The following is a 14,746-nucleotide window of genomic DNA, read 5'->3' on the forward strand; positions in this document are numbered from 1 at the left end:
AGCTCACTGTAATCTCCAACCAAGTCCTAGTCTTATCACTTCTATGAAATAGTGATCCAGAATTTATTACAAATAATAGTAAACAAAACTGATGGTAAACAACTAACAGCACTATCATGCTAAAGAGTCATTCTGTAAGGTTACATACTTATTCCAATACAAATACCATTGCTTAAAACATTTTTGGAAGTATTTTAAAAGCAAATTAATGTCACCTTAGAAAATTAGTCTCATTTCTTCATAGGAAGACTGATAGAAATGGCTAATTTTGTTGTTGTTGTTGTTGTTTACCAGAAAATAAACACCACCTTTATCAAAATAATAACAACAGAAAGGATTTTCAATTTCTCAGAAGGAAAATAACATGACACCAGCACAAGTGTTAAAAGAGTAAATGGCTACATTTCTTATTCTGATAGCTTCCCACCACACTCCGAAGGTTCCTCAAGGACAGCTGCCACCAGAGCTGCTGCAAGAACATACTTTTCACTGGGCGTAGCTTCACAGTCAACTCCTCAAGCAAAGACTAAAATACTATTTCTTTTTAGAAGATCTTGGTTGAGGGAGAACATATCAATATGGAGAACAGATCTTTGCTTCTCGAATTCAAGAAAAACCATTAACTAATCTATCAATTTTTCTCTGATACAGTGTGCCAGAGTGCTCTGTGAAGAATCCTTTTCCATCCCTACCACGTGTCCAGGTGAAGGGAGAGGAGGAGGTGGCCAAGTGCCAGTACACTAGCAGACACTCCTGGTGATGCTCTGGGCTCCGCTCCCTTTCTGCTGGTAGTAGTAGGCATCTTTTCTGGCAGCTGCAGCAGCTTGATGTGGGGGGAGGAAGGGGCCACCCACCAATCACCTCTTCTTGAAGCCATATTTTTTGCGTTCATAGAAGAGATCTTAGAGCCCCTCAAATTGACAATCTTTGGGCAGCCATCTCTGTCCTTCTCCTGGATGGTGCACTCCTTACAATAATAGGCACCAGAGACTCCAAGACCTCCACGGATCACACGGTGCCCCTGGTAAGATCCATAGTTACACTCATCACATCATCAGAGTGCAGGGACACACACAGGAGTCACAAATCACACACTCGCCATCACATTTTTCACCCAGTCTTCCGATGGCAACATCAGCCTGCTTGTGGCAAAAGATCTAAGTTTTCATTTAAAAAAAATGTAGCTATAAAGTAAAAATGGACACCCTCCCACACACCCCCTGAAGGAAAGAACACTTTCTGTATATAACAATTCTGATATGATTAATTTAAAGTCAGTCATACCTCATAAAGATCATCTCTCCTATTTTTGTCACTCCCTCTCTTCCAGGTAGCTCCAAAAGACAAGGAAATATTTAGTTTTAAACAACTACATATGGCTAAAAATAATTTCATTTTTTAATATGATAGATGAACAAAACGAGCATCCAACTGTAAGTTTTACCTGTCCCAGTCACTGGAACTTCAACTATCCCCCTTTTCCATAAAGGCTGTTTAAGCAAAAATATAAGTTACAAAGCTGCCTATATTATCCATTTCCAATGGGCTTTAAAGAACAGGACATGAAGGCCAGGTGCAGTGGCTCACGCCTGTAATCCCAGCACTTTGGGAGGCTGAGGTGGGCAAATCACGAGGTCAAGAGTTTCAGACCAGCCTGTCCAACATGGTGAAACCCTGTCTCTACTAAAAGTACAAAAAAATATTAGCTAGACGTAGTGGCGGGTGCCTGTAATCCCAGCTACTCGGGAGGTTAAGGCAGGAGAATCGCTTGAAGCCGGGAGGCGGAGGTTGCAGTGAGCCGAGATCGTGCCACTGCACTCCAGCCCAGGCAACAGAGTAAGACTCCATCTCAAAAAAAAAAAAAAAGAAAAAAAGAAAAAAGAACAGGACATGAAATTATAGCCTTCAGAAAGTCTTGTAGCATTTATGAAGACAATCAGAAAAATGGCTACAGATGAACCGAGAGGCTCAGCATCTCTTGGCCCTAGAGATCAGAGATCGTCACTTGTTAAACAACTGGTGGGTATTTACTTTATTAAAGATAAACACTCTAGCCCCGATCTTGACTTATGCCAAAAATATTACTATTCTTAAGTTCATCCTAATGATCACAATTTGAAACTACACAGAAACACTTTCCCTAGTCCTATTTCAGCCACCCCCGACTACCCAGGAAAGGTGCCATATTAAAAATGTTTCCACAACAACTCGTGTTTAAGGTCAGGCACTGGGTTTAAGACTTCAGAAACTTGAAAGGGCATATACAAGGAAAAATTTTAAAGGGATTACATAGTAAAACATTCTCCGCTACAGCTCCGGTCACTCAAGGGACACTAAATGTGAGAAAGCACACACTGTTCCTGAATTGCCCAAAATTAAACCCACTTAATCCCCCTATACAGATTTTTTCCCCACCCCTCAGTCATTAATTCCTTCTCCCAAAAGAGCAGGTACTCTACCCAAATAGTGCTTGCTGAGTTTGAATTTCTATTAAGGTACTGGCTTAAATGATGTTTTACTTGCTTTGTAAGGATAAACTATTAATCCTTGAATCACTCAAATACCAAGATGTTTCTAACTCAAAGGAAAAGAAGGGACTACGATTCAAATTCATCGTTTAAGTGACTAAAATTAATTTTGGTATTATTTTTCCTAATTAGGGTTAATTTCAGAATTTCTCTGTAATTTCATTTTTTAAACCTATATAATCAGTCCCTTCTTCATAACATAAGACAAACCGAAGTGATTTCTGACTACGATATCCAACCCAAAGACTCTAAAATGATCTTTTTAAAGAAATGTCACATTTAGATATTTCTGAAAGTACTAGGTTTCATTTGGACAGAATCTGTGTTTAGCCATCACAAGAACATTTCCAAAATGATGTAAGTCAGTAAGATAAAAACTTATACTTCAAAACTATCCTCCTGAGTCAACAGGGGTATCTGTTTCACCACACACAAGAATACTCTTCCTCTGAAAAGATGAATTGACTAGCTTGCAAATAGGCAGAGTGAAAACAAAAGATTTTTTAAAAATCAGGTGATGCGTGTATTTTGTGCAATACCTTTGCATGTTATAAAAAGGTGGCCTCATACTACTTACAGCCATTATAGTAGTATTTAGCCAGTCTTTGAACACTTTCAAGAAATTACCATTCAGCACCATCCCATACAACTTTCCTTGAGGAGGGAAACAGTCTGTATCTGCACTATCCAATAAGGCAGTCATAGCCACAGTTCATTAGTGAGCACTTGAAATGTGGCTAGTGCAACCAAAGGACTATATCCTATTTCTTCAATTTTACTTAATTAATTTAAATGTAAATAGCCACATGTGGTTAGTGGCTACCAAGCTAGACAGTGTGGTGCTAGCCCCTTTCTTCTGGGAACACTGCTGCTGCTCTGTTATAAAATACCAGCCCCGCCTAAGGGACCACCTCCCTCCAACTAATGATCGGTCATGCAGTATGTCTATTTCACGTACTTTTCGTCAACCCTCAACTTCCTGCTCCTCAACCTTACTTTACAACACACATCCACCTCCACCTCACTGACAGATGATCACCCAAGATTAAAAATATAATCTACTGTAATAGGCCAGGCAAAAGGTGATGGCTGAAATGAAGACACTGTATGTTTACATATAACCTGGTTACATGTTAAATAAACATGCCCTGATGAATAAATATAGGTAAATAAAAATCATTTTAATGCTCCTAAAGGCATAGATTTTTACTGATTCCTACATAATAAATATGTTCTCAGATATATTTTTACTCTATTAAAATTGAGTCATAGGCCGGGTGCAGTGGCTCATGCCTGTAGTCCCAGTACTTTGGGGAGGCCAAGGCAGGAGAATCACTTGAGGCCAGGAGTTTGAGAAGAGTCTGGGCAACATAGTAAGACTCCATCTCTACCAAAAAAAAAAAAAAAAAAAGTTTTAATAGTTTAAAATTTATTGAGTCAATAATCTTTTTTTTTTTTTTAAGACGGAGTCTCGCTCTGTCGTTGCCCAGGCTGGAGTGTAGTGGCGCGACTGGAGTGTAGTGGCGCGATCTCGGCTCACTGCAACCTCTGCCTACCAGGTTCAGGCAATTCTTCTCCTTCAGCCTCCTGAGTAGCTGGGATTACAGGCATGTGCCACCACGCCCGGCTAATGATTTTGTATTTTTAGTAGAGACGGGGTTTCACCATATTGGCCAGGCTGGTCTCGAACTCCTGACCTTGTGATCTGCCTGTCTCGGCCTCCCGAAGTGCTAGGACTACAGGCGTGAGCCACCGCAGCTGGCCCAAGTCAATAACATTTCTAACATCTGTCTTTACACCAATAAGGAAACAATGTGATATAAGTGGAAGAAAATACTGAATTAGGGCAGAATCATGAGTCTGGGATCCTAAGGACTTCGTGGCCATAGGCAAGTTTCTTCAACTTTGGCCATTAGAGAGTTTTCAGTTACAAGACAAAGCAGCTGGGATGGATTTTTTTTCCTTTGGTCTCTTCTAAAATTAAATTTCCTAATTCTCTCTATACTCTTGTGCCACCCTAGGAACTTACTTATAAAAGCCAGCAATGACCTGCCATTCTTTCCCCAGGAACCCCCATCTGCTGCTCCTCTTCCTCTGCTTTCTTGAGGCACCCCATAATTAAACAAAGAGAGATAGTGACATTGCCAGAGAGAAAGAAAGAGAACCAGATGATTCAAATTAAAATCTAAGCTACACAGGATAGGTCAATAGGCACCAACCCCCCAAAATATAACTCTTTTTCAATCCCCAGACTAAACAGAGTAGGAAATAAGCAGCTGGAATACCCTTAATACAAACTCTGGTTCAAATTGATGCAACCAGTTCAAAACAAAATCATTGATTCTTCTAAGAATTAATCCACAGAATGATTATGAGAAGTCTCACAACTATCACAGGTCACTGGCTTCCAAAATACTCCCTGAATGAAGATCTATCATAGAGGTCATCCACCTCTACTTTCCATCTAGTTTTTCTGACAAATAGCTCCAGTGGTAACTAAAGGTTAGAAACCTAAACCCATAAATGTCAATAAAATGTGTATTTTTACCTAAGGGAAGAATCCCACGAGCACCCCCAATACTAGGCTTCTGAGAATTATACTAAATGCCACTTACCTGGAAGAGGTTTCAAAATAAAATCAGGGATAATATGAATGTAGAGGTCTCTACCATTTCTATCTTAAAATGTTTTCCCATATATCAAACTACACAATCAGTTTAAAAGGTCAATTCATCTCAATCCTCAATGTCCAAGAAGTTTCTTAAAGCTAAGCCAGAGTTTATTCTCAAATGACTGTTTGGCAAGTGAGAAGAAATTTGAAATATATCATTTACTCACAACAGATTCCAAAGTATTTATCTAAATCAACTCTAGAAATAAAGTACTGCCAATCCATTCTCTAAAGGATTTTTATTTCTCTTCTGCTTTTCAGTTAAGCCAAGTCTGAAATGCCTTTTTAATTAATATATTGAATTCTTGTCTAGTATCAAAAACTTGGCCAATTAATGGCAGATAGGGAAAAGAGAAACACTTGAATCACTTCGACTAAGAGCTGTTTTGGTATAATCTAAACAAAACTATCCTAGAGGAGAATGTATGACTTCACATGATTACATGGGGAATTATATTTAAATAGGAAAAAAAACTTTCCCAAAAAGTACACTGTAAAGGAATTATAACATCTATTAGATCGGTTTTGACTTAAAAAGAATGACCTGGTTCTATGGTCTTAGCAGGTACCACACCCACCCTATCCTGTCAGTCCCTTAAAAAAATATTTTTATAATTTATAAAAATAGAACTCCTGCCATCATAACAACCTTTGAAAGCCACTTGTTCTGCAGTTCCGCTCCTGTGTTTCACCTACATCCCTGATGGTCTCCAGCAGTCCTGATTCCTACACAGGAAGACGTTCCACAGCACTTCAAGGTGAGCGTTATATATAAATACATGAACAGCAAGAGACAGAGATCACCGGTATACTCAAGAAAACAAAGCTCTAGAGCTTTTGAAGGGCAGTGTGGGACTTCCCCACTCCACCCTACAATGTCTATGGATGCCAGAACTGTGGCAGGGAGCTCTGGGTCCTTTCATCCAGCCAGAAAGGCCACCTCTCAGTCCTATGACCTCAGGAGAGCCAGGCCTCTGCATGCCTACCTCCACAACACATGCAGGTGGACGCACTCAAAGTGCTTACTCTTCATCTGTGAGGATTAATGAGCTAATTTCTACAGAGTCCTTTAAGCTGATTGGCCCAAACACAACTAAATAAGCACCATCATTAACCACAGGCAAGATCAAATCCTCAGGATCCAGCGAGGCAAATTTTTAGACGTCAGGCAATGTTCCTCTTCCACAAGGTGGGGAGGGAGTATTTATCCAAAACTCAGACCTTCATCCAGAAAACATTTATTAAATACCTATTATGACATGCGGGGTATGGAGATGAGAGACCCTGTCCTCAAAGAAGACTTAACAGTCTACAGCCAGGCTAGCAAGGAAGAAACAATTTGCAGACAGTATGAGAACTGCCAGGGAGTGAAAGACCCAACAGAGCCTGAAGGGCAAGTCAGGAGCGGGGCTCTAGAGGCAGAGATTATTTGTGTGACAAGAAACCACCTGTTCAGGGTATGAGAAGGGAGGCCCAGTCAGGGTGCTGGTTACATGGTGTGTTCAATTCATGAACATGCACCAAGATATACATTTTTTATATGTACACTTTTCCACATGCAAATTATACTTCAATAAGGGCGATATTTAAAAGAAGAGACAGAGCTCTTTGCTACATAGATGAAAATGGAAGAAAGGATCTTGGAATAAGGGTCTTGGAATGGTGTTCCAAGCAGAGGGAAATCTTGCCTAGAAGAGGCATTTCAGCAACTACAAAACGTTCCCACTGGCTGGAGAGTCTGTCCTGAGACTGGAAATGACAAGATGTGGCTGAAAAGGGAGGCAAGAGACAATTCCCAAAAGACCTTAAGCACTGTGCTTCAAATTAGTCTTGAGAATGATGGGAGAGTTACTAAAGGCGTTTCAGCCTGGGAGAAACGTGATAAAGAATTTTGGTATATCAGTATCATTCTGGTAGCAATGCACACTACAGCCAGAAACAAGAATGGAAAAAAGGAACCTGATTAGGAAATTATTACAATCATCCAAATAAGAATCGATAAGGGCCTGAACTAAACCAGTGGTGGCCGACATGAAGAGTCAGAGTCAAATCAAAGACGATTTCAAGGAGGTGGAGTATTTAGGACTGGGTGACCAAACAGATGTGAGAGATGGACGAAGACAGGAAAGCACAGGATGGCCAGCCTCTCAAGAAGATGAATATAGAAGGAACCAGATTAGGACTGAGGCAAGGGTGGAGAGACAATGAGTTTAACTGTATGAAGTCCCGGTGAAACATTCAAACGAAGACATTAAAAAGGTAGTCCCAACACTGGTCTATAGTCAGGAAGATCTCGGCATTTGAGGTGGTAGTTGAAGCCTCAAACAGATAGAGATGTGGATCCTGCATCCGAGGCAGGCAGCGGAGTACGGGAAGTCCAGAAGGAAGGCATGGCATGGAAGCTCAAGCAAATGCCTTTCCAAAAGGAGAATGAAAGATGGCACCTAACCCTGCAGAGAGCAGAAAGAAGGACTGCAGTGTCCACTGGCTCTGGCCACAGAAGAGTCACAGTGATTTCAGAGACAGTAACTTGGGTTTCTCAGGGAAAGGGCAGAAGCCAGACTGCAGTGGGCAGAGAGGGAATGGGAGGTTCCTTGAAACAGTTTAGCAGTGAAAGGAAGAAATGAGATAAGGGAGTAGCCAGAGGAGAAAGAAACAGGGAGAGTGTTTTGTTTTGTTCTCTTTTGTCATTTAAAGATAAGAGACAGGCTTGAGAATATTTATAAACTGAGGGAAAAGCAGAGAGGGAAAGAAGGAGACAGGGAAGTCATGGTGATGACTTTATCTGAAAATGAAGGCCTCTGTCCTCACACTGGCTGGGACACACAGGGAGTGTTTCTTTTAGTCAGCAGCATTTCCTGCCAGCATGGCAGCCTCCAGGCAAACTCAGAGGTGGAGGAAAGTGCAGTCTTAGCAGGTTGTTCTCAGAGCCCTCTCATAATGGGCTGCGCCTCTTCAGCAACCTTCCCGCAGGATGCTCTCATCACTTGTCAGAGGGCCATTTGGCAACTAAACCCCTGAGCTGTCCAAATCGCCAGGAGCTCCACAGGTCTCTTCAGTTTCCTCCCATAGCAGTGGAGGTGCAAGGAGAAGCCAGATCCTCCGGGGCCTCTCCCCTTATAAGCCCCTTCCAGCAGCCCAGCAGAAGAGTGGGACTAGGGAACAACCTCTCCTTCCTACCTCCTCCCTGCTAGAAGCATAGCAGAGAAACTCTTCAAGCCACTCCAGAATCTTGCCAAAGATAGGACTGTGTTCTCTCCTGATAACTTGCATCTGATTAGCAAATGAAGTCTATAGAAGTTATGGCTAAGACTAATTGAAAGCATGCTGTGTGCCAGGCACGATTCTCAGTGCTTTACATTCTCTCATTCCTCACAACCCTATTTTTATCATCTCTATGTTACCAATGAGGAAACTGAGTGCAGACACATCTAAGTCATTTGCTCAAGGTTGCAGCATCAGTGACTGCCACTGCAGGACATGAAACAGACCAGGCTGTCGGACTCCAGGGCCAGCACTACTGCAACTTATTTTCAAACACCGTCAGTAAATGTAGTATACAATAAACCATAAAAGTCAGGGAAGAATTCATAATATCATTAGTTAAAAATCAAATACATATATAAAGGATTGCAGTCACTTTACCATAGTTTCTTTTTACCTTGAGATCTCCCCCCAGCCCCATGACAGCTAAAAGAGTATTTATCTTGTAAATATAATTAATTCTACTGAATTGCACACTTTAAGAATGGTTAAAATGGTATAATTTTTGTTGTGTATATTTTACCACAATAAAAATAATACAAAAGAGGCCGGGCACAGTGACTCACACCTATAATCCTAGCAATTTGGGAGGCTGAGGCGCGCGGGTTACTCGAGGCCAAGACTTCGTGACCAGCCTGGCCAACATGGTGAAACCCCGTTTCTAACAAAAAATACAAAAATTAGCCGGGCCTGTAATACTAGCTACTTGGGAGGCTGAGGCAGGACAACTGTTTGAACCTAGGAGGCGGAGGTTGCAGTAAGCTGAGATGGTGCCACTGCAATCCAGCCCAGGCAACAGAGCAAGGCTCTGTCTTACAAAAAAAAAAAGAAAAATTATATATATAAAGAGGCCAGGCACACACCTGTAATCCCAACACGTTGGGAAGCCAAGGCAGGAGTATCGCTTAGCTCAGGAGTTCAAGACCAGCTTGGGCAACATAGTGAGACCCCCAACTCTTTAAAAAAAAAAAAATAGGCAGGCATGATGGTTTGCACCTATAGTCCCAGCTACTCATGAGGCTCATGTGGGAAGATCACTTGAGTCCAAGAGTTCCAGGCTACAGTGAGGTATGATTGCACCACTGCACTCTAGCCTGGGCGACAGAGTGAGACCCTGCATCAAAAAAAATAATAAAAAATACAAAAGAACATTTCTATATACATTTTTCTACTTATAAAAAATAAGTGAAATGAAATTAAAATCAAAGCCCTGTCTTCTTTGAGACAAAGTGTCTCAGGCATCATTTAGTATTTTAAAAACAACAACAAACAAACTAATCAAGGTCAAAGATGCACTGCAGCACCAAGGCAGCCTGGTGTAAAGGTCTGGGAGATCAGAACACACACTCAGCGCTCCGGTTCCCTTACCCCAGTGCCAGCAAAGGTACCACTGTCCTCAGACTGCCTCTAGGATATCTATAAAAACCAGTTCTAATCCCCAAACCATTTAAATCCACAGAAACTCTGAGAGCACAGAGCGAAGTGGGAATGCCGGGGGCTGTTTACAATCTCATTTTACGAGAGGCTTAAAGACCTGGCCATATGCGCTATTACCTGGACCTGAGGAAAACACACCTCAATGGATAAACAAAGCCTCATAGGAGAGAAATAAAGCATTCAAAGGAACCCTCTGTCAAACCACGTCCAGGATTCTAGAACTCAAACTCTTCCTGTTGACTAAGATGGCAATTTGTTACTTTTAGGTCATTCTAAATGACCACCCAGGACAAAAGTGAAGCAACACTGAGAAATCTAGTATAAAACTACATAAAGAGAGGTGCATCCTGCAAAAAAAAAAAAAAAAAAAAACTAAGAAAATCAAACATATACGTTGAGGCAGGAGTCTAGTGTTTCTCAGAAGAAATTCAGCAAAGATAACAACACTGCTGGAATCATCTGATTCAAATACAGAAACTGGTACTTCAGTGACTACCACTCTTTGAATGAGAAGCTCCATTCCATTACAGACGGCCAAGTAAACACTTACATGATTCACTTTCATTCCCTGTTTAGCAAATCTAGGTAATATTATTAATACCACCAACAAATAAACTAAGTTTTCAACTGGCATAGCTTTAAGTGCCCCTTATACTTCTAAAGGTAGGGGTACCTGCCTTTGGGGGCTCAACTCACCCCCAAATTCCTTCTTTAGAGAGGTACGGAACAAAGATTAACAAGGCTGAAGAGTATAAACAGGTCGGAAAGCCTCCAAAAAGATAGAAATATTTGAAATCTACTAAGACAAGGATATCAATGGCTAGAAGAAGGAATTTAATAATTTCCAACATTTTTAATCCCTCTGTAAATATAAAACTCCTTCCAATCGATTCTACATCACTTCCAGGTCATGAATAAACTTCTGAACCAGAATACTCCTAAGAGCATTACAGTTTCTCCACCGACCTTTTAAAACACAAGAACAACAATACAATAAAGAGAAAACTTTATTTTTAGGCTTGCAAAATCCTGTGTTTATTTTTCTAAAACAGAAGTCAAACAACTGAACGTGCTTTGTTTGGATTTTAGGAAACTTACTCTCTCCTAATCCTGCGGGCCCCAAACTCTGCCCAGAAGGAAATAAAGAAAAAGTCCTCCGTGCCCGTGCCATGCTGGAAAGTTAAAACATGGTGCCTCCTTTGGCTTTCTGCTCAGGCACATCTGAGCCTCCTGCTGCTGGTCACGGTTCACACTGCTGGAGTCATATCATATGACACCTGCCGTATGGCGGGTAGAAGCAAAGGCTGTCAACTGGCGTTCATGTTGAAACTGGTTCAGTGTTTGAACTGCTAACTTCTGCATGTAATGTTTAAGCAAAAGTGCTTAACCACAAGTTCAGTCTTAATCGCTCAACTAGCATTAAACCCTAAATGGAAACAGGTTTGTAATTCCCTATAAACATGAAGCCCTTGCGAAAAACCTATTCTAGCAATTTGATTTTTCAATAACAGGGCCCCCACACAGGCCATCTCTTTCTCTTTTAGTTGGGAAAATATGAGATAAACTTCATATTTTTCATAGAAAAGCCCTTCCCACAATGCAAATGTGCAAAAGTCAGGGTAGAATAAGCAGGTGTTTCTTTTTTCCCACTAAATTGACCACCATAATTAACACCGCTGGGACTGCAAACTGAAAGAAGTTCTGCCATTAATCCCACTCAACTTAAACTCAGATTTTATTAGTTCACCAAAAAAATACTGTTTTCAAAAGGCAACGTCTGTATTTTAACCCTAATAATTAACCAAGTAGGTATATAAATTGATTATAAGTTCTACCAATTCTGTGGACTCTATGGAAAATTATGTGGTAGATACCATTATTCAACTTTTATGGCCCACCTCTTCCTGTCAGAAACAGAGTTCACAGCTGGTTACTGAAGGTAACAGTGGAAATAATTAAGCACCTTACAAACTCAGACCTAAAACCTAGCTCAAATATGACCTCTACTAAGAAATACTCTGCTTCCTTCTCTCTCCTGGCAGTTACTCCCTCCTTCGGGCTCTCCCAGCACTTACTCATCACATCCTATAGGATCCTTTCCCTATGTCTCCTAACAACTTAGGGCAGGGATCTTTTGTTAATTTCTATATTGCTAGCAACTGGGGCAATGCTTGGGACATAGCAGGCCTTCAGATCTTGTTGCACAAATAACAACTATGAGGTTACATGCTATAAAGTCTGTAAAAAGAGGGGCAGAAGAAACCACAGCATTTTGCCTTGAAAGCAGAGGGCCTCTCAAAGAATATTCACACTCACCTTGGAAGCAGAGTGAGATTTAGTACACAAAGATGGGCACTCACGGGAGGGAAGAGCCTCTGCAAGGCAGCAAAGAATGGAAGACCAGATGTGCGGAAGACATCGGTGTATTCAGGAAGCAATCAGTGAGAGGAGACAATGGGAAGAGGCAGGCAGGTTGAGGGTACAGGGCTTATATGCCAGGTTAAAGAGGTTTCCATGGAATATTCCAGGCTTTGAGAAGTCCCTGAAGCTATTTATTTCAGGCAGTGACATGAAGACTCACCCCATGAGAGTCTTTGGTCAAAAATTATGGAAGATCTGGGTTTTCAAAGAATTTTGTCTACAGATGCCTATTACAGGTTATCTGAAGCTTGTATATATCCTAGGTTACTGACCTGCCCAACATTTTCTCACGTATTTCTACGCATATAGTGATATATATATTTCCGTCTATGCTATGTTTTATTCCACAACAGCAGGTGATAAAGGCTCATTTAAACACCTAATGAAATTTTTGTAGCTGTTTTGTTTTAAAGGGAGGTGACGAATTTTTTTAAGTGAAAGTTAGAAAAAATACTTAAGATAAATATGCTGAACTCCTTTTTCATCGCTGTACTTACATACCAAGATTCTGGGAAGGCAACATCCCATCCCTGCGTCAGTAAGGTTAGACGCTGAGGGCCCACTTTACCTGGAGGCTTCCCTAAGTAACAAGACTCTCAAACTGGATGATCCAATAGGTGAAGGGACAAAACAAATCTCCTGGCCCTTCATGTGCTTGGCCCAAGAAAAAGTAACGCCGAGCCCTGCGACTCTGCCAGGTATTTAAAAATGTAAGATAAGGTGATATTTGTGAGCCGGCCAGAAGGCATCGAAAGGCAGGGAGCGGATCACCGGCAGCCTCGGGTTTCACTCTTGTAGCTCGGCCTGGACCAGAGGGAAGCATCGGCCCGGTGCAGGGCAGGAGGCCAGGGCACCCGCTTTCCCCGGGGGGCCGGACTGGGCGGCAGGCGGCGCACCCTGGCACGGAGGGAGGCGGGTACCCGGGCGCTCCGAGTGGCGCGGAGAGCCGGGCTGCAAGGCGGGCGTGGAGTGGCGGCTGTCAGGGAGAGAGGCCAGCATCCTCCCCGGCCTCGCGAAAGCACTGGCGCCTCCGAGGCTTCTACGTGGCCCCGTTACCCACGGCGAGAGGATAACGACGTGAAGCAGAGGAGCTGCTGCGCCCGCAGAGTCCCAGGACGCGGCCGCCGGGGCACTGGAAGTCCAGGGCGGCGCCCCAGCAACCCCACCCCACCCGTGGCTGCCTGTCCGCGTGGCTATCGGCCACGGGCTGCGGCCCCGGCACGCGGGCGGAGGGAGATGCGGCGGCGCCGCCGGGTCCCCCGCTCCACCGCCCCGGCGATCCGGGAGATAAAAGTTTGCAGCATGCGGCTCGTCTGCAGTGCGAGTCACATCCGCCGCGCCGCCTCCTGCAGCACCAGCGCTCAGAGAACGAACAAATACATTTAAAAAATAAAAAAACTGTTGAAGCCGGTAGGCCTGAAGCTGGCCGCTCTGCCTCCAAGGCGTGCATGCAGACGAGCCCAGCATCCCGAGCCCCCTCCCGCCCCCGGCCGCGCCTCCCGCCCGGCCTCGGCGCCCGGCCTGTGCCGGCCCCGCCGCGCCCGCAGCACTGACCGATAACCTCCTGCAGCTCGTACGCGTCCCTGCAGATGGGCCAGCCCACAGCCTGTGCCGCCGGGGCTGGGGCTGGGGCCGGGGCCGGGGCCGCGGGAGCTGCTGGGGCCGGCGCTGCTGTCGCGGCCGCTGGGGCCGTCGCCGCCGCTGTCACCGGGGCCGCCTGCTGGGGAAGCTGGACGTGCACGGGCGAGCCACTCGGCTCCGCCATGATGCTGCGGAGGAGAGCAGGAGGACGCGCCGGCGGGTGGACGACCTTCCACTTGAAACTTCCTTTGCCTCGCCGCCGACACCTCTCGGCCGGCGCACGCCCTCCCCGCCCGCCGCCGCCGAAGCCAGCCAGGAGGGGAGGGAGCAAGAGAGGCCGAGCTGGGCGGAGGGAGGAGGCAGCGCCGGCGGAGGCGGGGAAGGGAGGAGGCGGCGGCCGCTGCGCTCGCCGCGCGCCCCGAGCTTAGCGCGCGCTGTTCTCCGCCTCGGCGAAGGGAACCGCCGCCCCGCCGCCCCCTCCCGTTCCCGCTCCGCTGGCGGCCGGGGAAGTTCCCACCAAAGGAGAGTCAGGCCGCTTTGTGTGTGTTTTCGGGGCCGGCGGCCCTGGTTCTCCTCCTCCCTCGCTGCTAGTCCTGTGCCTTCGCCCCAGACAATCAGGCTCGCCAGAGGACGCCCCCTGGGGACCCCGAGGGCGGGGTCGTTGAACGGCCGCCAGGTTCTCACATTCAGAATTCTCCTGCCACCAAAGAGAACGTGAAGTTCATTTACAAGTTAGCGAGCGGGATACCTACACGGTGTCCCTTTGCAAGACGCCAGTTAGAAAATAACCCAAGTTGTAACTTTCCGGCGCTTTACCTGCCAGTATCCCTTTCCCACCTTGCCT

The 14,746-nt window shown here is 44.4% G+C and overlaps 1 protein-coding gene and 1 pseudogene across 2 annotated transcripts in view; both read right to left on the reverse strand.

Annotated features, from left to right (window-relative positions):
- Window positions 1-14,212, reverse strand: part of STK39 (serine/threonine kinase 39) — a 292,156-nt gene extending 277,944 nt beyond the window's left edge. Inside the window, exon 1 of one of the 2 annotated variants that reach the window (XM_045367192.2) lies at window positions 13,876-14,212. In XM_045367192.2, the coding sequence (XP_045223127.2) occupies window positions 13,876-14,086 (211 nt within the window). In that variant the 5' untranslated portion in view covers window positions 14,087-14,212. Of the gene's footprint in view, window positions 1-10,998; window positions 11,124-13,875 lie in introns of those variants that run through there. The other variant, XM_065525612.2, reaches the window with a different exon arrangement.
- Window positions 759-3,231, reverse strand: LOC135966468 (PHD finger-like domain-containing protein 5A pseudogene; annotated as a pseudogene).
- Window positions 14,213-14,746: the final 534 nt, after the last annotated feature.

The sequence above is a fragment of the Macaca fascicularis genome, chromosome 12 (genome assembly GCF_037993035.2).
Source record: "Macaca fascicularis isolate 582-1 chromosome 12, T2T-MFA8v1.1".
NCBI classification, from domain to species: Eukaryota; Metazoa; Chordata; class Mammalia; order Primates; family Cercopithecidae; genus Macaca; species Macaca fascicularis.